This window comes from Palaemon carinicauda, chromosome 9, assembly GCF_036898095.1.
Source record: "Palaemon carinicauda isolate YSFRI2023 chromosome 9, ASM3689809v2, whole genome shotgun sequence".
Lineage (NCBI taxonomy): Eukaryota > Metazoa > Arthropoda > Malacostraca > Decapoda > Palaemonidae > Palaemon > Palaemon carinicauda.
In genome coordinates, this window is record NC_090733.1 from 132,311,217 (window position 1) to 132,338,725 (window position 27,509).

General features: G+C 39.3%; 1 protein-coding gene across 1 annotated transcript in view; it reads right to left on the bottom strand.

The window, feature by feature from the left end:
- Nucleotides 1-14,605: 14,605 nt before the first annotated feature.
- LOC137647149 (protein YIPF6) overlaps nt 14,606-27,509 on the bottom strand; it is a 59,453-nt gene continuing 46,549 nt past the window's right edge. Inside the window, exons 5-7 of the mRNA XM_068380422.1 lie at nt 27,055-27,180; nt 18,900-19,057; nt 14,606-15,633 (exon numbers count right to left, since the gene is read on the bottom strand). Of these exons, the coding sequence (XP_068236523.1) occupies nt 15,515-15,633; nt 18,900-19,057; nt 27,055-27,180 (403 nt within the window). The 3' untranslated portion in view covers nt 14,606-15,514. The remainder of the gene's footprint in view (nt 15,634-18,899; nt 19,058-27,054; nt 27,181-27,509) is intronic.

Below are 27,509 nucleotides of genomic sequence, written 5' to 3' on the forward strand. Positions count from 1 at the left end.
GGTCGAGAATGCCATAACTCTTCTTCCTGTGCCTCACAAAAGGAAGAGGAAATAGTCTACGCAAGTTGCAAGTCCTGAAGGAGTCTTTCCTCGCAGAGATCTGGGACTTCACCTTCCTTATTGAACCAGCCACCAACTTAGACCAAGGTAGTTTTAACCTTGGTCTCTTGTGCCTGGGGCTGTGACAGAGCAGACATAAGGTAGTGTCCTGGCCCTCTGTGGTGGAATAAGTAGGTTCCTAAAGGCCATTGACCGTCCGAATGCAGGACAAGACCTGGTGGAAAATTTAATCTGACTCACCCTGGTCAGAGGTTGCAGCTTTAGGGCTGGCTAGTACTGGCAGCACACCTTCTAAACAGTTCAAATTGTCAACTGGTTGTACAATACAACACCACCTCCCATCTCATACCCGGCTGAGCCATGGGTGAGTCATAGTTGTTGTTATGTATCCAAGTACAGAAACAAAGCCAGAGATAATCTTTCCTCAATGCAGGCACCGAAACAGTAGCAATGGCCTACAGGATCTTTTGTTGAAGAACAATTCAACATCCAATTCTTCTGGAAGGAAGTCTAGCCTTTCTGAACCCCCCAAGACTTGAATGTGAAGGTGATGAGGATGTTGTTTGCCTCCGTTGGAGGCATCTGTGTGGAGGATTGGGAACCTCCTGTGGTTGGGAGGATTCTGAGGACTTCGGAAGGTGCAAACCTATAAGGCTTCACAAATGAATCTCTCGCAGATCTTGATCCCTCACTGGAACTTGGCTGAAGGTTGTCTCATGAAGGCTAAGTAACCTGCCTTTACTTCTGACACCTCTGATGCACTTTGGATGGAAACCTGAACTTTCCCACATGGGGTCAGACTCAGAAAGCCTTGCCCTGGCAGGCCACTTTCCAGGTGTTTCTGATACCTGGAAACGTGTGAATGGTGTGGGGAAGGGCGCTGGTGTTTTAAGCCGAGAGGCAGGGGGTTACATGAGTAGATGATGATTTGCTCTGCCGCTTGGGATTGAAGAGAGACTAGGGTACCCTGGAGATACCATTGTCAAACTGGATCATCAGAACAGTTAATGAAGCTGTCACAACCAGAGCAGCTCAGGTGGCTAAGGTGTTCAGATAAGATGGTTTCACGAATGTAGGCCTCTAGAAAGACTTACGAAGGACACGGCCTGGAGACCTATATACAGCCCTTCCTACTTGAACAGGAGAATCTCTGCAGGACCTGGCACCCTAGGCTCTCGTTCTGCTGTCTGCAAGTGAGCCGCTTGATGGAAATTAATAAGCTGTATTGGTAAGTGGACTACTGGAGGGGCAGGCCACTGCTAAGCCAGGGAAGCAACATGGTCTTTCAAACACGAAGTTCAATGGTGCATCCTTCTTTCCCAATCCTCCTCCAAAGGAGACAAAAGGGGTAAAGACTGAGGGGGGGGTGGGTTTCCCTTGCAGAAGCCTGGGTTTCTTAGCCTTTAAGGCAGAGCTCAGGGGGTGAAGAAACCCTCTTCGTTGTCTCCCTCCCTCTGGCAGAACTGGGAAGATGGCCATTCCCAACACTTGCCACAGGGAGCCTCCTTCGTGCAAGAGAGTCCTGTGCATGAAGGGCAAAACTGGTGAGGATATGTCTCCAAGGAGGAGCAGAAAGTGTCCGGACAAAATCGGATGTTGCTTCCTGAGAAACCAATACAAACCTTGAGCTCTTTTTTAGGGAATATACTTTCGGCAAAGTTCGAAGATTAGCCACAAGACTTCTAGCGAGGGTATACTACCAGCTACCCCGCTCACACACAAATGTGTTACCTCGTCACTTTGATTGCAGGCAACTTGCAGGAGGATAGTGATTGCGGGACAAATTTGTATAAAGGGCTCAATGTTTGTATTGTTAGGAAAAATACAAATTACTTTAAATTTGTAATTTGTTCCATCACTAATACAAACCCTTTCACTCTTTATTAGGGAAGACTTGCTCTAAAGTGGTGGAAGTCCTAACCAACTGGCTGGTTTTTGACCCAGGGTTTTCCTCCGAGCTATACACATGCATAGAGGAATAACCCCAACACCTCACTAAAACCTTGCGCAATAGCATGCTTTAGTGGGCTGAGCAATTGGTGTGAATGTGTGATATAGCAATGTGACTTGTCTAGGGAAGAATTCTCAGAGGTCGTAGGATTCTTTGACCCAACCATAGACGTTCACCAATTCCCTCCTTGCAAAGAGGGTTTGGGGATGTAACAAGTATATACTGTATATATTTCTATACCAGGTTTCATATGGGGAAATGGTTATTACAGGCCGGCTTGCAGAATACCGTAGGTGTTGTTCCCTAAGAGAAGGGAAGATGAAAAATGAAAGAACCAGTCATTCTTATCATTCACCTCAGACTTAATCCCAGGTAACCTTTGCCCTCCACCATCTCCTACTTGGCCATCAATAACTTAGAGGTGTTTAAACCATTTATTGTGCAACCACCACAGGTCCAATGGAAAACTTCTCCATGTTCCTGTGGGTTATGTCCGACGCTTCCACACGCCTAATAGAAGATCCTGCCCAACCTCCTTGAGGAGGTTGGTACTGATGCTCACCACCACTGGTCTCTCTTTTTGCTCAGGCCTTGAAGGTCCAGTGGGTCCTTACTGGGTCCAAGTGAACTTCAGCTGCCACTGGAGAAGTCGTATGCGTCGTCTAGTTGGTCACCAGGAGCTCCAAGGTGGACAAGTAGCCTATTGGATGGAGTCACTGATATGCTGGTAGAGAGACTAGTAGCAAGAAAGGGCCTACCGCCTTCTTCGGTATCTCTATTTTGCTGTTGGATGGAAAGACTTTTCCTAGTCTGATGTCTAGTAGCATTCCTAGGTATACCAGTTTAGTATTGGCTGCAGGGATGACTTTTGAGAGTTTACCACAATCCTGAGATCACGCCAAAACTCATTAAGCCCGACTCAGTGTTGGAGAGGGGAAGTTCCATTGTCTGCTAGAATTAGCTAGTCAGCCCAGTCTCTCAACAGACGAATGCTTTTCCTGCGAGTCCCTTTTGATACCAGGGAGAAACTCCCGTAGTGAAAAAGTTAAGTGCGACCATGTCGAAATACAGCACTTTAAAGTGGTATTGCTGATCGTCTAGGATGATTCTTAAATACTTTCTTGAAGACAAATGAACTTAATGTGGTGGAAGCATCCCCATTCCAGTGCTGTAATGAAGTCCTTGGGGCTGACCGTGTGTGCCGTCTACATCCTGTACAAAGTATGTTAAATTGGTCAGGGAGGAGAGGTCAAATACTGGTATCCAGCCTTCATGGGACTTCTACTGCAAGAAAGAGGTCTGTGAGGGGGCATTCTCTCACTTGTGACCTTGTGATGTAATATCGTACTCATGCATTATTGATATGAAACCCGAGTTATGATGTCCGTGCGAATACTCGGGTTCACGTAGATTGTCGAGAAGCTCGCCCTCACACCTCAAGTGGATGGGTGTGTGTATGCCTTTTTGGCCAAACTGCGGATTATTTTGCTTCTGGAGTCAACTTGGGGTTCACGAAAGCCCTTGTAAGGTAGAGCTCTTCGTTCAACTAGGATTACCTGTTGACGAGCCAGACCTATGAGAGTGTCACTCGTCAGTACTCCCACAGGAGTTAGATGCACGGTCTTGTGCGACCCAGCATCAAGATTCACTAAAGAGACTGGAGTGATCATCCTGGTTGGAGAAGTCATGTTGGCTGGACTAGTCATGGCTGAAGAAGAGATGAGTACTCCGAACTCACTAGACAGGTATCGCAGCTGCCTCCACTCTACGCCCAGCATCAACATCCCATTCTGATGAACCTCGCTCCGAGGGGCTAGAGAAAAACATGGATGAAACATTCTCGATGTCATGCACATAGAAGACAACTCCAGAGAAAACATAACACACAAGCAAAAAAGGTGCCGCCCCTTGAGAAACACGGGACTATGCCTCTGACTACGCACTCCCTCCATTGGCTGAGCTAACTCAGATCGAGGGATAGCGTCATTGTCAGCGCGCCGATGAGCAAGACCGAGGTCTGGCTCTGGATTGGCCGTACTTGGCCCTCTTGATGTAGAACTGAGGGTTACTGAATCAAAGTTGCTCTTGTATAAGTCTGGAGAGAGTCTGAGCAAGCGGTGACAAGGTGTACGAGGAGACAGAACCAGGTAAGGACCCAAGAAACTGTCGGTGCCCATTACCTTCAGTCTCTCCAAGAGGAGGACCAAGGTCAACCTCTGAGGGTTCAATTTCAGCGAGAAGGTATGGCATAGTGAACATAAAAAAATGTTCATGAGTATATACAGTAGCTAACAAAACGATGATTCTCGAATTCTTGTTTGCTATCGTTCATAAACGTAAGCATGAGCCGATTCCATCCCTTAGAAAAAAGGAGATTAAAAGAATAACCCCAGAGGGTTAGGTCTTACAAGACTATGAGGGCATGACAAAGTGAGAACACCAGGCATTAGAGACCGAACCCATGCGAGAGTTCTGATGTGATCTAACCTGTAGAGAGGAAAAGTCCAAGATCATAACCCTGAAGGATTATATTTCTAGGGTCTCTTTTCCGAATCACTATGGGATGTGGCGGATGCAATCTATCGAAAAGCCTTCCTATATGCGGCAATCGTTAGAAGGACTAAGTCTAAACAAGACTCTTTGTCCCCTGGAGGCACAATGGTAGCATGCGGGTGCCTGAAGCGATTGGCAGGCATCCTCAATTACGGCAAGAACTCGAGGGTTTTGTCTGACAAGGCTCTATGTACCATTCTATGTTTCTATTATCCTGGTGAGGTCTGGAGGCATATGGGTGAGCACATGTGCACAAACATACCTCATGTCATTCATTACCATTTATTACGAAAGAGTCAACTTGTAAGGTAATTATATACCAAATAAAGTGACCTAAATGGTTAGAGACAGGGAGAAGAGAAGGCGACTGATTGCTAACGTCCCAGACACGGTACTACATGTAGTAGCGAGGAGAATGACAGAGCTTAACAAAGATTCACCAGCGCCAATGAGAACAGATGTGTTATGTTGAAACCTACACTTACGCCAATGCAGGGAACTTTAATGTCTCTGTAGAATAACTCGCTATTATATAGCTGTATAGCGAACCCCTCATAATAGTTACAGATTACTCCAGGAGAGAAGACAAATTCCTAGTACCATGTACGGCATAGAGCGATTAGCGCTATTCTCACTGTACTTGTGTGCTGGCACACGAGTGGGCGAGTGAGGTATTAAGCACTAAAGCTGGCAAGAGGGTTGGGTTAGGTGCAAAGATATGAGCGAGTGCTGAATTCCTTTAACTGTCTGTTGTGGTGCAACTGTTCTTTGTGACGAGAGATGGTTTAAAGAGGGAGCAAGGATCATCATCGGCGAGATGGGAAGCTTGTACATGGTAGCGTTCCTTGGCCCCTAACCTCACTGGGGTAGGGGCTAAGAGTGCCAGCGCACGGGTTCGTCATTCTCTGTCAAGGTTCTCCATTGTATCTTCGATGAGATACAGTACGATGAAGGTAATAACCCCAAAGGCCTACGAGAGGTATCTGCCTTGTAAGAGGTTACCACTCATGAGGTACTGATCCTGAAGGATCTGGCCTCAGCAATGTTGGCATTAACCCTCGAGAGTTAAGGCTTACGAGAATCATTGATGGAAGCCGTGGACCGCAAGCAGTACTGCGGCAGTTAACGAGACTCGTTTTGTACCTTTCAGGGTATGGAGGGAAGGCAGGCGGGAAAGGCAACCAACCACTGTTGTCGCCGTCTGTGATTCTACCCGTAAGCGGGAAGATTGGTGTCCGTCAAAGGTGGAGGGCAACTCTCCTTCAGGCCCTTGGAAGGGAAAGTTGCCCACTACTTGGTGGAGGTTAACTTTCCCTTGGAAGAGAAGTTGTCCAACACCTGAAGGCAGACCTCCCAGCAGCACTCTCTGCTTCCTGTCAATGAGCCGAGTTCAAGTTAAAGGTAGGCATGGAGCGCTGCCTATGACGATGATACTGCTTCCAAAGTTACTGGGTCACCCTTCTACTTCAGCATTAGAAGGAACGAGGGAGACCCCGACGACTGACTTAGTGTCGTCTGCTCACATTCTATTCCCTAACAGGAACCGGACGAACATGTTGGTCGGATGATTGAAGGTCAAAGATCGCCACTCCAAGGGGCTAGAGAAGGGCATATACAAATTCAAAACCCTACTCGTCACCCCGCACAGAGAAAACTATTCGGGAGTAAGCGTAACCCGCGAACAGGAAAAGTGTTCTCTGAGAGACGCAGGAACGTGCATTGGACTTACACTTGCTCTGCCGGCTGAGTCATCTCAGAATGAGGGAGTGCACCGCCATCAGCTCGCTAAGAAGAAATACCAAGGTCGAGCTCAGGGTCGGCTGCAACGAAGATCATTCAGGGGAAGATCTAGCCAGCGAACAGGAAAGGTGTGACACACCTGAGAGGAGCAGAAACATGTTTCAGAGTTTGCACTCCCTTTGCCAACTGAGCTAACTCAAAATGAGGGAATCTACAGTCATCAGGCGCGGAGACCACTCAGGAGAGGACCTACCCCGCATATGGGAAAGGAGTCCCCGGAGAAGAGCAGGATCATACTTCAGACTTTGCACTCCCCCTGCTGGTTGAGCTATCTCAGAACAGGGAGCTCTGTGTTGGCCACAAGCAGTCTTCTTAAAGAATGGTGAGGAGGCATCCAAAGGAGAGACACTTCCCTAAGGAGGAGGGCAGAGTCACTTCACTACTGGAATGGGCAGAGTCCTCCTATCTTAAGGGATGTCCGCAAGGGAAGAGAACGAGCAGAATGAGTAAATTTCTTCGCCCTCTTCAACTTCCCGCATGCCGACTACTAAACAGCAACAATTACACCTGCAAAAATAGCACTAAAAGAACAAATTAGTCAGAGGCAAGTCAAAAAGGTTAAGCGTTAGAGAGAGAGAGAGTCTGATCTCTACCGAACCAAAAGCGAAATGACGAGGCAACAAAAGTGTGTGTGTGTGGTACTACCCCCTATTATCCCCCACTAACTAGTGATGGGGGTTTTGTACCTCGCTAAGTCTTATGGCTAGTCTGCCAGCTTTGCCGAAAGTATATTCCCTAGTAAAGAGTGAAAGGTTTGTTATTAGTAATGGAAGAAAGAAAATAGTCATTTAATAAAAAACAGAGAGGCCAAATCAAAAGAGGTTGAGCGGCCATACCAGGAGTATTTCCCGCGACCTTGCTTATAAGTTTTTATGAGCAGAATGCCAGCATGCACTGAATCTAACTCCTATGAAAAGACTGAGGGTTTGTATTAGTGTTAGAACAATATTTACAGCACAAGTAGAATAAATTATGAACATTAGTTTCATTACAACAATATCTTTTAAAACTATGCCAACAGTGGAAGAAAAAGCTAAACAATTAAGGCAATATATGCATTTATGGTATATACCTGACCAAGTACAATAATTGGCAATGGTCATTCAACTCTTTCCTAAATGTGTCATTTAAATAAAAAAGATAAAACTAAATTCATTCCTACAGGGAATAGTAAAATAATGGAAAATTGAAGAAAAAATTAGATGAGGGAGGACAAGTTGAATTGCTACTTATCAGTGAGCCAAAATTAGGAACTGCATTTGATGACGCAGGAATAAATTGTCCACTGCCCCAACTTGAAGACAACTAATTTCCATTTCATAAACTCCATTTATCAGCTAATTCTCGTGCATCAAAACCTGAACCAAGAATAGGTAAAGAAAATTAACAATTCCTTTTTATAATTTATGAAAAAATGTAGTGCTACCACATTAAAAAGAATCATCACTTGTGTCTTAAGTAACAGACTATTACAGTATAATAACACAAAGCATCTCAATAGAAAATAAAAAAATTTAATTTCTAGTTTCATATATACAAAAAAATTAAAAGCAAATTAGTTAACTCAAAAGTTAACCAATAACAACTCTCCTTACATACGTAAGGCTGTGGAGAAATTTTAGCATTTTATACAGTGCTTTTGTCTAAATTCTGAAAGCAGAAATATTTATACAATTAGTATACTATAAATACTATATGTACTTGAAAAAATACCATTTAACCAACCAAGTGCTTTAAAAATGTCAAACGGAATCGTGAGCAGGATTAAGCAGGAACACGTGGATAATATTCTGGCCAAAAGGAATATCCATTCTATCAAAATCATGTATTTTAAGTTAATGTACGTTCATTTCAACAGCTAGTCCTTTTAATTCTTTTGGCACTGATCAGCTACCTGGTATCTGCCGATATAAATTTGTGTGACAAAAACTGGATTTTAAGAAAAGCAGTGTTTTGTGTCACATCAAAGGCTAAAACATCAGGACAACGCTGGAGAGTAGAGAGACATTTTCAATCTGATAACCTTCCCTAAAATAAGAACTAAAGATTTTAACTAATTACAGCAAGACCTACCTTTAATCAAAGCCATCATCTATCTGGAATATGCATGTCGCTTCAATGTTTGTCACCACCAAATTATGACCCTTACAAACAAAATCTGAACAGAATCGCCTACAATAAGGACCAAAGATTCTACCACTCTGTAATTAAAGCAAGACCGAATTTCAATCAAAGCTATCATATATCTGGAATATGCATGTCGCCTCAATGTTTGTCACCACAAAATTATGAACCTCTCAAACAAAATTTTGAACAGAATCAAAGTTACCACCTCAAATATGAAAAAGACTGAAGTGGGTAGCAATAAACAAACATTAATCATAAAAATAAAAATTCATATTGCAAATAATTAAATCTTAGCTATAAAAAGCACAAGAAAGTGATGACAAAGACCTCTTTCAAGCTTTAAACAAGAGTGAGATAATTATACTTGCTAAAATTTGTACAATAATGAATGTAAGCATAAGTGACTTTTCTATGCTTTTTTTTTGTTTTGAGTTCTTTCTTTCTGAACTACCATTTATATTATATCAAATATTCTTTCTGAATTACCATTTATATTATATCAAATTCAAAGGGGACTCTTACAAATGGAAGTCACAAAGTATACAGTACTTTTGTAGGTTACTTGTAATAATACCGTTTAATAATTTGCAAAAGCATAATATATAACTCTGAGAAAAGCTATCGTATTTGAAAATCAGTCTAGCGAAGTATATAAAAACATGAAACTCTTAAGAGTAGGAAATTTAAAAATATGGTCCCGACAGTAGATGAAAAATACTGTATGCAAGGAAAAAATGGATAATCAAGCATTACAAAACTGCAATTAAACTGCTGAACGCTTTATCTGTCTTCAAGACATAAGCTGCTCATCAAAAGGACTAAAATTCTCAGGTTTCATGGGAGTAAAAATATCTAACCATAAAGGTTTTACTGAAAAATAAAGTATATCTTACAAAAACAAAAAAAATAAATCAGAAACTAAACAAAACTTCAGAGAAACTGATTGTAATGAAGTTTAACTATTCTATACAAAAATAAAATGTTCACCAGAGCTAACTGCATTCCTACAAACCGTCTCTTAAACATCAACTAGATTCAATGTTCAGGGACAATTAAAATTGCTTAAACTCAAAAATACTACTGCAAAATACCGTAAATATTTCGGCTTACAAGTGACTGAATACAAGCAAATTCATTTACAAGCATTTTATTGTTATGCAAGCAAACATTTCCCTTCGCATGAGCATTTTACACGGACAAGTATTAATGCGATTAGTAAGCGTATCCATACGCCACCCACGTAGTGTTTAAGGTTTTTAATTTACTAAATTTTGTTTACTATTAGCTCGCAAACAACTCCCCTTGCCGACAGCCTAACTCTCCCACTCTCCCAGCAGCCCTATTAGAAGAATCATTTCGCACACATTTTTAGAATTGCCTTTTTGTACAGTTGTGATTGTATTTCCTTTAAGGCATGACCACTATTGTTCATCTTATAGACATTATTTGGTGTGGTGTGTTGTAAAATATCAGTATCATGACAATGGATCCCTTGAAGATTTAAAAAAAGAAAAAAAAAAATTATGCGTGCAGGCAACCTGCATATACCATATTTGTGTTGCAACATGGGTACAGTTACAATTTTGAACAATAAAGAGGACATCTTTGCATTAGACAGCAATATGTTCTTAACACTGAAATTCACCTGGATTGGTGAGTAGTAGTTGGGTGATGATACAATTACTCAAAATACTATTATTTACAAACCAATGGCATTCGAGTTAAAGAAGGGGCATCATGAAGAGAATGCACTGATATCAACTGAGTAGGAGATATTAAAAATGTGGGCAAACCTGCAAAATTTTATAAAAGAAATGGCTTCGTCAGGATGAGAAGTGAATTAACTCAATACTAACAACAAGATGTCGCAAGTCCATGACATTTCAAAGAAAAGCCAAACGCAGTCAACTCTAGATAGATTCCTTGTCAAGATTGAATGTGTAAAATAAAAGATGACCAAGTGTTGTCTAGAAAAAGTAAATTAAGTGGTGTAGATAGGAAACTCCTTACAAGAGAACATGCAACTCAGTTCTCATGGAGTGAGATTCTCCTACCAGCCACAACACTCCTCAAATATATGTTAGTTAATTTATCAATTTCTACTTTTTAGTGTGAATTACCGATTTGTATTAATTTCCGATGTTAGGGGTTATAGTTTGTTCCTAAAATTCCATTACAAACCTCTAAAATGAGTATACAGTATATGTATTTATGTACGTGTGGAATGCATCAAGTAAATTTCCTTATTTCTTATGGGAGGAATGGATTAAATTCTTAAATCAAGGTGCTACTGTGGACAATGTGGAGCAAAGCCATATTCTTATGGGCTGCGAAAAAAAAAAAAAAAAAAAAAAAAAAAAATAAAAACTGGGGGAACTAATGAAAGCATAAAACTAACAAAAGAGATGAAGCTGCATAAGTCAAGGAGAAAAAACCACTATGAGAAATCCAACCCCAAAAAATCTCATGGGAATATGTAACAATGTGTTCCAGTCAGAAAAATACATTTGCAAAAGTGATGGATGTGTATCAAATGAAAACTATTAAAGCTGCAGCAAAGATACAAAGCAAAGATAAGAACATCACAAAATTAAGCTTCAAATTACAGAGCCACTGCCTCAAAAACTTATATGTAAAACAATTGTACCAAAAAGATAGAAGTGATGAATGGCACACAACTGTGGTTGTCAGATAATAAATTAAGAAAAAGGACACAGCACTGCCTCAAAAATTGAATATATGTAAAATAATCTTACCAAAGGAGAAGGGTAAGATATAAATATTACTCAACTTTGGTTAATAGATAATAAATTAAGAAAAATGAGAGCACCTTATGATGAAAAGGAGAATATATAGTGTATCTATTGGAAAGAATTATAACTTTCCTCAAATAAGCAAATACAACAGCAACAAATACTGAGGAGTCATTCAATGACCATTAAACAAACTATCTTGAAAAACAGCTATCAATGTGCAACTCCACATAAAACAATTCAACAGTGTAAAGTACACAAAGAAAAAACCAGTCCAGTGTTAAATAAAATTTCATCCCAAAGAGCTCCATAGACTATTCATAGACTAGTAATGATAAAAGCAGCCTGACAAGTATCATGCGCTTGCAAAATCCAACAGTATATGAGACGCACAGAATAATCAAGAAATGGGAGATGATGTTCTTTGAGTGAATGAAAAAATTACTCCAGCTGTTTATAAAAGTGGAAAATGAAATACATCTCTGTACTGTCCAGCACTGAACTTCACTAACTACAAACCCCTTCCTGATGTAATTCTACAATTCTACAATACCATGTCAGTAAATGGGAAATGGATGAGTTTAATAAAGATTGAAACTATGATACTTCATGTTATATAAACAAACAACTACAATGTTTTGCAAGTTTGAATATTTTTCCATAACTCTCAATCAGACTCAAAGCAATGGGTTATGAATCTCACTTATGAAAACCAATTTCTTTAGGTCAAAACCCAATTTTTTAAATTCTGAAAAATAATAAAATGCAATAAGGTATAATGACTTATCTTGCATATGGCAAGAAAAGCTACATTTCCATATCAGGGATATTGCACATCTCAAAGCAAACTTTTAAAACGGGAAAAAAAGAAGTTATTAAAAACCTTTGCCCGTTCTGAAAAATAATTGGTCCAGTAAATAAGACTCTATCTATCTATATACCAAGGCACTTCCCCCAATTTTGGGGGGTAGCCGACACCAACAATGAAACAAAACAAAAAGGGGACCTCTACTCTCTATGTTCCTTCAGCCTAATCAGGGACCCAACCGAGTTCAGCTGGTACTGCTAGGGTGCCACAGCCCAACCTCCCACATTTCCACCACAGATGAAGCTTCATAATGCTGACTCCCCTACTGCTGCTACCTCCGCGGTCATCTAAGGCCCCGGAGGAAGCAGCAGGGCCTACTGGAACTGCGTCACAATCGCTCGCCATTCATTCCTATTTCTAGCACGCTCTCTTGCCTCTCTCACATCTATCCTCCTATCACCCAGAGCTTTCTTCACACCATCCATCCACCCAAACCTTGGCCTTCCTCTTGTACTTCTCCCATCAACTCTTGCATTCATCACCTTCTTTAGCAGACAACCATTTTCCATTCTCTCAACATGGCCAAACCACCTCAACACATTCATATCCACTCTAGCCGCTAACTCATTTCTTACACCCGTTCTCTCCCTCACCACTTCGTTCCTAACCCTATCTACTCAAGATACACCAGCCATACTCCTCAGACACTTCATCTCAAACACATTCAATTTCTGTCTCTCCATCACTTTCATTCCCCACGACTCCGATCCATACATCACAGTTGGTACAATCACTTTCTCATATAGAACTCTCTTTACATTCATGCCCAACCCTCTATTTTTTACTACTCCCTTAACTGCCCCCAACACTTTGCAACCTTCATTCACTCTCTGACGTACATCTGCTTCCACTCCACCATTTGCTGCAACAACAGACCCCAAGTACTTAAACTGATCCACCTCCTCAAGTAACTCTCCATTCAACATGACATTCAACCTTGCACCACCTTCCCTTCTCGTACATCTCATAACCTTACTCTTACCCACATTAACTCTCAACTTCCTTCTCTCACACACCCTTCCAAATTCTGTCACTAGTCGGTCAAGCTTCTCTTCTGTGTCTGCTACCAGTACAGTATCATCCGCAAACAACAACTGATTTACCTCCCATTCATGGTCATTCTCGCCTACCAGTTTTAATCCTCGTCCAAGCACTCGAGCATTCACCTCTCTCACCACTCCATCAACATACAAGTTAAACAACCACGGCGACATCACACATCCCTGTCTCAGCCCCACTCTCACCGGAAACCAATCACTCACTTCATTTCCTATTCTAACACATGCTTTACTACCTTTGTATAAACTTTTCACTGCTTGCAACAACCTTCCACCAACTCCATATAACCTCATCACATCCCACATTGCTTCCCTATCAACTCTATCATATGCTTTCTCCAGATCCATAAACGCAACATACACCTCCTTACCTTTTGCTAAATATTTCTCGCATATCTGCCTAACTGTAAAAATCTGATTCATACAACCCCTACCTCTTCTAAAACCACCCTGTACTTCCAAGATTGCATTCTCTGTTTTATCCTTAATCCTATTAATCAGTACTCTACCATACACTTTTCCAACTACACTCAACAAACTAATACCTCTTGAATTACAACACTCATGCACATCTCCCTTACCCTTATATAGTGGTACAATACATGCACAAACCCAATCTACTGGTACCATTGACAACACAAAACACATATTAAACAATCTCACCAACCATTCAAGTACAGTCACACCCCCTTCCTTCAACATCTCAGCTTTCACACCGTCCATACCAGATGCTTTTCCTACTCTCGTTTCATCTAGTGCTCTCCTCACTTCCTCTATTGTTATCTCTCTCTCATTCTCACCTCCCATCACTGGCACCTCAACACCTGGAACAGCAATTATATCTGCCTCCCTATTATCCTCAACATTCAGCAAACTTTCAAAATATTCCGCCCACCTTTTCCTTGCCTCCTCTCCTTTTAACAACCTTCCATTTCCATCTTTCACTGTCTCTTCAATTCTTGCGCCAGCCTTCCTTACTCTCTTCACTTCTTTCCAAAACTTCTTCTTATTCTAGTTATCACATAACCTTTGTCCCTTCTGGAAAATAATTGGTACAGTACATAAATGATAAATTGATTTGAAAGACAGAGTTATGGTAAAATGGTAAACTTTAAAATTATCAATTAGAACATTTGACTGAATAGGAAATTGAGATATATTAAAGAAATCTTTAGGAGGGAGCCTCTTGACAAAGATGTTTTTCATTCAACTCAAAATAAATAATCTTAAATAAAACTAACAAAAGCAGCAATGAATACCTAGATATCCATTCAATGATCATTAGTTCAAGGGATTTGCGCATTACCATTCTCTAAAACTAACATAGAGAAATTGGTTTCCTGTAATTAAGAGATAGGAGCAAAAGCTCTTACTTTTACTTCTGCTAGCCAGGCAAATTGCCAGATCCTTAGAAAAGGAATAAAACTTTCTTCCAAAAAGTTAAAGGTATATATAATGTATTCATACATATGTATTCTACACTCCTCTTGAAAAATACATTAGGATTAGAAACATCAAAGAAAATCTTCCTGTACAAAATATAGCATTCTTTGATACACTTATTTGAAATATACACCAACAATCAAAAGTTTATTAAATGTGAGCTAGTGTACTCAAAATCAATACACAAGGAAGTAACACCTCATGATAAATAGCAAGGCAATCTGCTTAGAAAGAATCTTTCTTAAATACATCTAAATAGTACTGATAGCACAGAAATGCATACCACGCTGAAAATTTTCAACAACAAACTTGAACACTAAGTATTTCACGCAAAGGCAACTTGCTCACCGGAGATAAAAGAAAACAAAAGCTACCACAGCAAACAGTAAAGGTCAAAATGTTTTAATGAACAGTGTGTGTTGTAAACCCTGCCTTTTAGTGTACTTCATTTTTAATCTAAACTTCGATGAGGATATATTTTTATAATCAATACTACTTCAACAAGTCAGTCTAGAATGTTACTCTCATATATGGCTAGCTCGGGAGGCCACCATATGAAAACTGTTTTTTTCAACTTTCATGACAACTAAATTTCAACCTACTGAAAAGCGTGTACCAACAAAATAATTTTGATATTACCTCATCATACAAACTATCTTCAACACTGAATAAATTTTGTATAACTTACGTTTGCCACTGGGAATACAAAATCTCCCAACCTACACTTTTGTTGATTTATAAGCCACACCAGTGTTTGTAAGAAAATTATTTATTCAGATGTATTGTGGAAAATTATATTTCAAACACCAAAATGGGTTTCATTCAAAACTATCTAACTTTCAGTCCAATCTACAATGTAACTCTACCGATTCTACTTTATTTTTAGACGTAAAGGCAAGCTTCAAACATTTGTATGAGAGATGACAAGCCATGATATAACAAAATAAAAGAGAAAAATTGGATATACTGCTAAGGCTTTCCGTGAACTTGGTTGACTATCTCCAAGGAATACCATGGCCGCTGAAAGAGAAAAAATCAGAATTAGCTTACTTTTATAATCAATATCATCTACCGAAAAACATTTTGCTGACTGCATTATCTTACAAATGTCAGTCTTTAGTAAAATGCACTAGTCACAAAGTTTGTGGATACAAAATACAGTGCAATACAGTATATTCAGCATCTTAACTGAAGATTCTCCAATAGCAGATTTGACAATACAGTGTTGAACTAATAATAGAATTATAAAAAACACACATTGAATATTCTTTAAAACGCGACCGCTAAACCTGGAAGCATCTGGTAAATTCTTCATACTTTGCACCAATAAATCTAATCGCTGGTCAGCTCACTACTCTGTAAAGTAGATACTTGATGCACTTGCATTCTGAGCTGTCTTTTTCTGCAGCTCCACTAGCGAGTGTGTGATAGTGTTATTCGTACGGATAAAGAAAAATTACCATGTGATCGTGTGCGCGTTTCAATAGCAGCGAATGTTACCCATAAAGACAAGAGGTCTCGTCAAGTGTTGTCCCTGGTGGAGATCACAAAAATTCTTGTTTTCATTGAAGTGAAAAGTCTTTTACTGAAGTTGCCTATAAGTATGGGAAGAACGAATCTTCGATTTGGGCAAAGTTTTTAGAAAAAGGAGAACCTATCAACCATTGCTATGGCCCAATTCTTCCATTAAAGTCAGTGAGATGTTATGTGATAAGTTTTTGTATGAAGACAGAGTCCATTAAACTTGTGGATAGAAGATATGACAAAGCAAAGGATAACAATTGATAGCAAGTGTGTCAAAAGATCTTAATTCTACACAAGGATTTCTCCCAAACATCAAGTTTAGCACCTGACAAAGAAATAAAGTCCTTTACAGGATGGTTCGACAAGTTTCATTACAATATTATCTTTCTTTGGCTAGGAAGATTATCCAAATTTAAGTTACTGACTTCTACATCAACAATACCTGCTAAATACTCCATCAACACCATACATGGATGGCATCATCAAAAAATACTCATCTAATTTGCTATTTTTAATCAAATGTCTCTTATTATGCTTTGCATAAGTTTCTTTTAGCCTAGCCTTAGCTAACCTATGTAATTCATCTTTGCATCACAAGATCTTACCGCTACAGCAAGGAATAACTATTGAAAAATCAGTGCCCTTCACGGAATACACATCGAATGAAGATCAACTATTGTAATACAGTAATATAAAATAAAAAATCATAACATTTTAAATTGCCTCCTATTTGCTGATTTCTACAAAAACTGTCTTCACTTGCAGATTGAGCTGATTAATTAGTGAAATGTGTTGGAATTTTCTTACAAACTCTTAGTCTGAGCTAAGGAGTACTGACCCCTTGGCTCTTTGAGAGGCTCATGAACTAAGTCTAGTGAATAGCTTGTTTTGAATCTTACTTCACCTATTTCTACCATTACGATAAAGAAAAATAGTTTTCAAGGCATTGAAAAGAGATCATGTAAATGGAAGAACTTGAGTGACTGGAAGGGTGACTGTGTTTTATGTTTCATGTAAAGGATTGATAGTGTGAGGCATTGAGATAAATCTGCAAGACCAGTGCTATTTTGTCCCTATGTGGACCAAATTGAGTGTGCACTAAATATTTGGAAAGCTTCATTTGGATATTGCTGGAATATACAGATATATATTATATGCTTGTGTCATTCTGAAAACATTATATTTGGCGATATTATTGCAGTGACTATTGTGACCTACTGGACAATGATGTATGTATCTCGGGAGTCATACTTGCCAGTGTAATAAAAACTCGCATTGTAACATGAAAGTTGCTAGGTTTAAAAGGCACCAGTGTGTTACATGCTTATGAATTTGTGAGCTTAAGGAATAATAAATCAAAGTACTACATCAACTGCCTTCATGATTTTACTGTATACATTAAGTTGCTTCACTGACCTAGGTAAATAATGTGTTGTGATTTCTTAATTTGAATAATGTTTAAAGTGGCTATAGTTTTTTATGTATATAATTAGTATTAAAGTCAGTTTTAAGACTATTATTGAAGATAAAATCCTGAAAGTATGATATTTTATATGTAAACTGATAAAAGTAAAAATAAGTAGAAGTATGTTTGATTCTGGTCCCTAAAAGCCCAATACTCTAACAGTTTTGAAGCATAAATAATTTGTCCAGACTATGAGACTATATCTGGGTAAATTACCAACAGAGGTCATACCTCATAGGCTAATGTTGGATTGTAAAAGCTAAATACTGTTTTATCAACTGTAAACAGAAATTTGACACTTTTAGAAATGAAGAGAGAGAAGTCTGTGAACTCTTACAGCAAATGGCACTTTCAGAATATAAAGAGAGAAGTCTGAGAAATCTTGTGTCATGACAAAAAGAATCGGAATCATGCCATCTGTTAGTACTCTTTACGGACTCATTTCTCTCCACGTATCTCTTTGATTCGGTATGTAAATTTGGGCTATATAACCCAATTTCAGGGCATGTCAGGCCATTCACAGACTCAATGTAACTGGGGGAAAACCCTGCAGTTACACTATGGAGGTAAAGTTAGAAGATTGGACTGCATGATGGAAGAAAGGAAGAAGGAACAGAGGTAATGTAAAAGGATAAAAAGCGTGCAGCTAGGGGCAGAAAGAACACTGCTGAGACCAGTATGTAATGCCTATAGTATGATGCATGAGGTGCACTGACTACACTGCCCTCATATGGGGACTTATATCTTGTGACTCCGCAGTTTTGTGGCAGTGTAGGATCCTCATGGGGTTTATATGGTAGTGTGAGAAAATTATTACAGTATACTTATTTTCATTATGAGGTCATGAAGCTGACACTTCAGAATAGCATATTATTCAATGGTAAGATTCATAGATATAACGCTTCCTTTACTTTAGCCTGACATAGCACTTAAAATTTGTTCAATGTTTCATAAAACATTAAAATCATACTTATGATGACTACACTGATTCTGTAGAACTTTCAAAACCCAATACCATTTGGAACCAATTAAAAAAAAATCAGAAGTTCTAAGTTTGCCAAGTTTAAAATTGTAACCTACAAATCAATTTAAGAGGTTTTTTTCCATATTAGCAATGCTACAATAGTCTTTTGATATTACAATATAAAAAAATGCAAAACATTCAGAAGTTGTCTAAAATCTAATGAATTTCAACTACTGTACTAATAACTTAGCAAGCTAAAATGTTTTGGTTCATCTTGCATACACAAAACACCAACAGTATAACAAAATGAGAGATGTTTAAAGAAAAACTTACCAAATGTTGCCCATACAAAACCTACACAGGTAATGATGAATCTTAGGGCAAATAGGAGCTTATTCTGTGTTGCAATAAGAATTAGACGACACAAGATGAGAGCAAAACACGAAGGTAGCAGACAGTATCCTAAGACACATACAGACTGGAAAAATGATCTGGAAGAAAATAGCGAGTCTAATTAGGTGTGCAAAACAATTTCAATCAAATTATTCATCTTTATTCTCAATTGTTTTTCATATTGCTTTGTTCCCAAAGCCAACTTAATATTATGGTTATCCCAAAAATGATAAAAAATGCCAATTTTTTTCTTTCAAGAGGCCACTCCTCTTGCCAACCAGTGTGACATCCAATGGTTAATTCAAACGAAATCCCTTTTGATGTTGAAACTTTTAGCCTATCCTCTTCACCTCAATCAGTGGGGAGGAGGGCGGGGATGTATATGAGCATTGGGCGAGTATGGAAATAAATTTCATAGTTGAAATTAAATGTATTTCTATGAACCTTCCATGATGTTCATACTGATGACACACACACACACCGATGGAGATCGAAAAATTAAAACGTAAAAGAAAATAAATGTACTCATTTATACAGGAGACTCGCCTCTTAGTGTGGTGCCTCAGTATTAATTTGTTACACCTAAGGTTATTCTAAATACCTCTATGCCTAAATATATTTATCCACTAATAAAACTGAACAAGAAGAAACCTTCACTGAAAAACATCCCCAGCTGCTATGGTAACTAAAATCCCGTAATTTTACAATAAAACCAGGAACCTTTATGACATTGCATAGTAAATACTGATTTGGTAAGCCCTGATATGCAGCAAAAATTCTTTCCTAAGACAAATTCCTTCAAAATTCCAGCTACAGTATGTAGTTGTACTTCTAATATCATGCCTCTAACCTGCATATCTTTCCTCTGACTTGGAAGCAACTCCTTGTGAGCCTCAGTGGCCAATCTTTTAACTAAAGAAGATAACCATTTGGACATGCCAATTTGACAACCTAACTTAAAAAACAAATTAATAACGTTACTCTTAACGTTAGCAGCTTTGGCCAAATAATACTTTAACAGTCCTCACCAGCCAAAAAAATCTATTCTCTGATGCAGTCCTAACTTCGTAGCTCTGAAAGTAGGCAAATGTAATAAGATCCTTTATGTTTTTCAAATCCTACCTTACATGAATGAGCTTTTAGTTCACTGATGCTTTTAACCAATGATACCACAGAAACAGCCATCAGATCTCTAATACAAAGGATTTTCCAAATGTTCTAAATCTGAACCTGTTTGTGTACAAAGTGAAGCATTGACAATAAAACTTAATAGCTGAAAAGGACCACTTTTTTCAGAAATGGAGTTTAGCTCAAAACAGTTACTGCCAAAGCAAGTACTGTACTCTTAAAATCATGCTAGCTCTGAATGCCAACAAAGATGATAAGATCTTGTGTGAACAAGTTCTATTTCAAAAAAAGGGAATGATCAAAATTTTATTATTATTAAAACTAGTTCTTGTTACTGACCTATTGCTTACTTACACCAATTAAAATCAATATTCCATTCAAAAGAGTGACCTAGTTCTTGCTTCGGCTTTTGGTCAACTCAATTGGGTGGTAGATATAAGGAACAGATGGTATATGTACAATTTAAATGCATTTGTACTGCTACTGCTTGAAGATGCGTTAGTTGAATCTCGTTATGGATGACATCGCACTAGTAAAGCCCTCCTTCCATGTCTACCTTAACCTTTCTGGACTTCAATATGATAAAATAAATATTCTCTGGGACATAATTCATTTTGGCCTAACACTGTTTCCAGTAAGGATATGCTGATTGGGAAATTTTCCTGACTAGTATTTCTAAAGCTTCATATTTATACCTAAAGCCTTAGTAATTCCATTGAAGAATCGTAATTTTCTATCCATAAGGACAAACTATGGGATTGAAAGGGGAAGAGCAAGAGGTGTGGCTTTATTGCTGAGTGAATGGATGACAGGTAAAGTAATAAAATGGAAGGCGATATCATCTAGGTTAATGTGGGTAAGGGTTAGGTTGGGTAGGGAATGTTGGGCTTCTGTCAGTGCGTATGGGCCAGGTTGTGAGAAAAGTGAAGAGCGGAATGAGTTCTGGAATGAATTAACTAGGTGTGTAGAAGGACTCGGTAGAAGGAATTATGTAGTTGTCATGGGTGACTTAAATGCTAGAGTGGGCGCTGGAGAGGTAGAAGGTGTCATTGGAAAGTATGGCGTACCAGGTGAAAATGAGAGTGGTGAGAGACTGGTAAATGTGTGTGTTGAGCAAGAGATGGTGGTAAGTTCTAGCTTTTTCAAAAAGAAAGATAAAAACAAGTATACAGGGGTGAGAGTGGCAAATGGAAGAGTGGCAGAAAGGGCATTAATGGATTATGTGTTGATAACTAAAAGAATGTTTGGAAGATTGAAAGACGTGCACGTTTTTAGGGGTATGGCTTACGATATGTCTGATAATTTTTTGGTGGAAGGAAAATTAGTTGTAGCAAAAGAGTGGGCGAATAGAGTAGGTGGATGTAAAAATGAGCTAGTCAGGGTTGAAGAGCTAATAAAACTGGGGGTAAAAAGTAAATATCAAGAAAAGTTGAAAATGGCATTTGACGAAGTGAGAGTAAGAGAAACGGGTAATTTAGAGGAGTGGAAGTTAGTAAAAGAAAATTTTGTTGGGATTGCAAGTGATGCGTGTGGCAAGAAGTTTGTTGAAGGCAGCATGAGGAAGGGCAGTGAATGGTGGAATGGAGTGAAGGTAAAAGTGGAAGAGAAAAAGAGGGGTTTTGAAGAATGGCTGCAGAGTAATAGTGTAGAGAAGTATGAAAGATATAGAGAGAAAAATGTAGAAGTAAAGCGCAAGGTAAGTGAAGCAAAGAGGGCAGCTGACCTGAGGTGGGGTCAGGGATTGGGTCATTCATATGAAGAGAATAAGAAGTAGTTTTGGAAAGAAGTGAAAAGAGTAAGAAAGGCTGGTTCAAGAATTGAAGAGACAGTGAAAGATGGAAATGGAAGATTGTTAAAAGGAGAGAAGACAAGGAAAAGGTGGGTGGAATATTTTGAAAGTTTACTGAATGTTGAGGATAATAGGGAGGCAGATGTAATTGCTGTTCCAGGTGTTGAGGTGCCGGTGATGGGAGATGAGAATGAGAGAGATTACAAGAGAAGAAGTGAGGAGAGCACTAGATGAAACAAGAGTAGGAAAAGCATCTGGTATGGATGGTGTGAAAGCTGAGATGTTGAAGGAAGGGGGTGTGACTGTACTTGAATGGTTGGTGAAATTGTTTAATATGTGTTTTGTGTTGTCAATGGTACCAGTAGATTGGGTTTGTGCGTGTATTGTACCACTATACAAGGGTAAGGGAGATGTGCATGAGTATTGTAATTCAAGGGGTATTAGTTTGTTGAGTGTAGCTGGAAAAGTGTATGGTAGAGTACTGATTAATAGAATTAAGATAAAACAGAGAATGCAATCTTAGAAGTACAGGGTGGTTTTAGAAGAGGTAGGGGTTGTATGAATCAGATTTTTACAGTTAGGCAGATATGCGAGAAATATTTAGCTAAAGGTAAGGATGTGTATGTTGCGTTTGTGGATCTGGAGAAAGCGTATGATAAAGTTGATAGGGAAGCAATGTGGAATGTGATGAGGTTATATGGAGTTGGTGGAAGGTTGTTGCAAGCAGTGAAAAGTTTCTACAAAGGTAGTAAAGCATGCATTAAGATAGGAAATGAAGTGAGCGATTGGTTTCCGGTGAGAGTGGGACTGAGACAGGGATATGTGATGTCACCGTGGTTGTTTACCTTGTATGTTGATGGAGTGGTGAGAGAGGTGAATGCTCGAGTGCTTGGACGAGGATTGAAACTGGTAGACGAGAATGACCATGAATAGGAGGTAAATCAGTTGTTGTTTGCGGATGATACTGTACTGGTTGCAGAGGCAGAAGAGAAGCTTGGCTGATTAGTGACAGAATTTGGAAGGATGTGTGAGAGAAGGAAGTTGAGAGTTAATGTGGGTAAGAGTAAAGTTATGAGATGTATGAGGTGGTGCAAGATTGAATGTTATGTTGAATGGAGAGTTACTTGAGGAGGTGGTGCAAGATTGAATGTTATGTTGAATGGAGAGTTACTTGAGGAGGTGGATCAGTTCAAGTACTTGGGGTCTGGTGTTGCAGCAAATGGTGGAGTGGAAGCAGATGTACGTAAGAGTGAATGAAGGATGCAAAGTGTTGGGGGCAGTTAAAGGAGTAGTAAAAAATAGAGGGTTGGGCATGAATGTATAGAGAGTTCTGTATGAGAAAGTGATTGTACCAACTTTGATGTATGGATCGGAGTTGTGGGGAATGAAAGTGGCGGAGAGACAGAAATTGAATGTGTTTGAGATGAAATGTCTAAGGAGTATGGCTGATGTATCTCGAATAGACAGGGTTAGGAATGAAGTAGTGAGGGTGAGAACGGGTGTAAGAAATGAGTTAGCAGCTAGAGTGGATATGAATGTGTTGAGGTGGTTTGGCCATGTTGAGAAGATGGAAAATGGCTGTCTGCTAAAGAAGGTGATGAATGCAAGAGTTGATGGGAGAAGTACAAGAGGAAGGCCAAGGTTTGGGTGGATGGATGGATGGAGTGAAGGAAGCTCTAGGTGATAGGAGGGTAATGTGAGAGAGGCAAGAGAGCGTGTAAGAAATAGGAATGAATGGCGAGCGATTGTGACGCAGTTCTGGTAGGCCCTGCTGCTTCCTCCGGTGCCTTGGATGAGCAGTAGGGGATTCAGCATTATGAAGCCTCATCCGTGGTAGATAATGTGGGAGGGTGGGCTGTGCCACCCTAGCATTACCAGCCGAACTCGGTTGAGTCCCTTGTCAGGCTGGGAGGAACATTGAGAGGAGACGTCCCCTTTTTTGTTTAATTTGTTTGATGTTAGCTACCCCCAAAAATTTGGGGAAGGGCCTTGGTATATGTATGTATCATTGGGGCATTTCTTGTGGAAAAAGTACTTAATGTTGAAGCTTTATCAATATTTCCTTGTGGTCTCCTTTCTGGTTTTTTCTCTCTTCCTGTTTCCTTTAAGATGATTGACAGCTGCATCCTTTAAGATGATTGACAGCTGCAGAAACCAAACTGTCTTCATTCTTATGGGTATTGTCTGTAGATGTGCTCAATTCAATATTAACAATACTTTTAACTGGACTTAATACTTTTCCTAATGATCTAGATTGTTTTGGATTAATCTTATTGTTCTTCAAGCGGGTGCACTGAGCTTTCTTTGAATTCAGATGGTTTCTTAATCTTCCTGTTCTTAAGGTATCAGTTTTGATTTTTCTACATTTTCCAGATATGAATTTGGAATAGGTTTTTCATCTGGTATGAGTACTTTTACATCTTCCTTTTGTTTGAACTGGGGATATTTTTATCAGAGCATTTATGCAAATTTTTCTTCAGAACAAATTAAAAAGGTTGCCTAGGCCTTATGCATTTTTCAAGAGCTCTTTTATGAAACTCTTTAAAAGCAGCCTTTTCAATGGTTCTAATGGCCTGAATTTCCTTTTTAAAAGTTAATTTAACGCGGCTTTTAGGTGTTACTGGGTGTGCTTCCCCACATTGGATGCAACATGAAATTTCTGTAAATGTTCCGTGACTATCTTTTCCATAATTGGCACAAACGGCTGACTTAATTGATTTCTCCTTACACTTTTAGCTTAAATGGCCATACATTTGGCAATGGTAACAGCAATGGTGAAGGGATGTATGGTTCCACCTTCAAAGATATGCAACCAGCTTTAATAAAATTGGGCAGCCTGCATTGATCTAAGGTTAAATTCATAGCAAGAGGAACATACTGTTCTCCTACTCTCTCTCTTATTCTAACTTCTTTTCCTACTCCTTGACCTTCCAGTTCATCCTCAATTTCCTTTTCATCTATTTGGAGTGGTTCTGGAGCATATATCACTCCTCTACACTGGTTGAAGTGGAATGTGAAAATCATTTCATACTATGACCATCTAAGGTTGACATTTCTTTTAATTCTTCACTTTGCATTAGGGATGTCTTTACCACAAGATTACCATTCTCCTGTGTTAGAATTTTTGGCTGCCCTCAACATATTCTTACTGCTTTCCTATGTGTTCTCAATACATCACATGTTCATGTCCTGCATTTTCAAATTCAGGAATAAAAAAATTCCATAGTTCACAACTTCATCATACATACATACATATACCAAAGGCACTTCCCCCAATTTTGGGGGGTAGCCGACATCAACAAGAAACAAAACAAAAAAGGGGACCTCTACTCTCTACGTTCCTCCAGCCTAAACTTCATAACTTCACAACTTCATAATGAGTGGGAAATATTTATTTTTTTCTATATTTTTTGTTCTGTCATCATTTGCAACTATTTCTTTCTTATTTTAGGGCAATTTTTAAAAGTTAATCTTTATATGCCATGTGTTAGAGTTGTTAATATAAAGATCAATTCCATATTTTCCAGACTGTCATCAAAAGGAATAGTTAGTAGAAAAACCACAAGTCAAGTTATCCCCGCCATATCCAAGTCCTCCTATCCCATGCTCAATGGGTGTTGTTACCCCTCCCACCGCCATCTCAGGTGCTTGGCAGGCATTGTCCCTTACCCAGAAATATGGGAGACTTGAAACTGGATTGCTGGAGCCCAAATCCAAACAGATAAGGTCTGCACCTAATGGGGTCTACAGAGGGTGATAGCATTTAAATTTGAAATGTATACAAAACTTGGTCAGTGTTCTTACAGTAGTCATTAATAAAATCCCATCAGAGCAAGAAGATAAAACTTAAATGAAAAAGAAGGCTTATAAGGGTTCCAGTCTTGATTTAGTCGCTCAGATCTGGCCTTAGTGGTATGTTTGATCCGGCCAAGGCGAATGAGTCACTCCACCCCATTACCCAACCCATCATTCAACTGTCAAGCTCCTATACTGCATCAAAGTGCTGGACCATTAGAGGGGACAATGACGAAGAAACAGGGTTAGGAGGGAAAGCATGAGGTCTCTTTCTTTCTCCTTCTCTTGTCAGGGTCAAAGTTAATGATTCTACTGCTGGCGTAGGCGACATCGGGAAGACAAGCATCCGTGATCAATTGAGTCTTCCTTAGGGTGAAACAGAATGGTGATCTTGACATCAAGGGCTCCTTCCACAAGAATGGCAGCAGTAGAAGCACTCTAGGATCTAGAGGAAGCTAAGGGCTGAAGAAGCTTTCAAGTTGAAAGTACACCTTCGAGAGCTAATGACGGCCATAAAGTGCAAAGGGCCTTGTCCCTAAAGGAGTCGTCAGCGTCAGAGATGGCAGGATCAATAGAATTGGAAGGGTGGGGTTCTTCACCTCCACTGAGGGAAGGTGAAAAGTTTGCCTCTCCTAAAGCTTTCCATGAGGGAATGGCGAGGTCACCTTCCTTCTTCTGTCTTCTTTCTTTCCCCCACAAAGAAAGCAGAAGGAAGTGTAGAAGTCTGAGCACTTGAGGGCTAAAGACACACACCAGGGACTATTTTGGGAGGTTTGTCGATGACCCTAAGCTGAATAATACCTCTAGGACGTCTTACTTCTTTCTATTCCTGCTGTACTATGACCATTGCAAGGGCAGCCAGGCCTACACTCATCACTAACTGCAAACAGCTGAAATTAAGTAGCTACTCAGTGTGCTGGAAGACAGGCAGGGCATCTTTGCCACCAGCCATTAACTACCAACACCTTGTTATAAATTTTAACAGTCAAGTTCAAGCTACTTTGAAATCAAGCTCCTATCAAAGAACGAGGGTTTGTATACTTGTAAGGTCAACTATGGTTTCAAAAATCATTTTAGGAAACTCTTAATTGCAGTTTCCTACAGAGGCAAGAAAAAAATGTATGTTGAGTATATCAAGACAGAATAGACTTAGTTAGGTTGACTATAATTATCAGATGTCACCTTGGTGGGCAAAGAAAACTAGAATTTTTTTTTGTTTTTTGGAGTAATGTTGATACTGACTAAGCTTTGTGAACGAACCAATACGAACATCAGGGAAGGTTCATAGAAATAATCATAGTTATCTTGAATACTACCGTAGACTGAATGTATAAATCATATACTATATTCTATGTTATTAGACTAAAAGATAAAACTACCTACATAGTACCACCCAAGAGTTTTGTATTCATTGTAACAACTGCAGCACCTAACCAAACAATGACGAAAACTTGTGCAAACTCGGGGCCCCCATCGTGTTTATCTGCATCTTCAGAGCCCTGGACCATCCTGTAAAGGTAGACCATATTTGAAATCAAGAAGAAATAAAAATGAAAAATTTTCAAATTAATTCCCTAACTGCACAAACCTGAGTTCTTTAAGTGGAGTAATATTTCAGCACAGCTAGAATGCAGCTGTCAGTGGTTAGTGGTGGGGAAGACCCTTTCCCCCAGCCAGACTGAGTAACCACTATCATCTTCACCTCAACTTGAGGGGGAAGTGAGATGTGAAGGAATCAGCTTTATATAGTAAGGAAAATGCTAATTACTTTAAAATTTGTGATTTGTTCATACACGTAAACATACCATCGTCCTTTAATAAGAGACTTATTTTGAGAA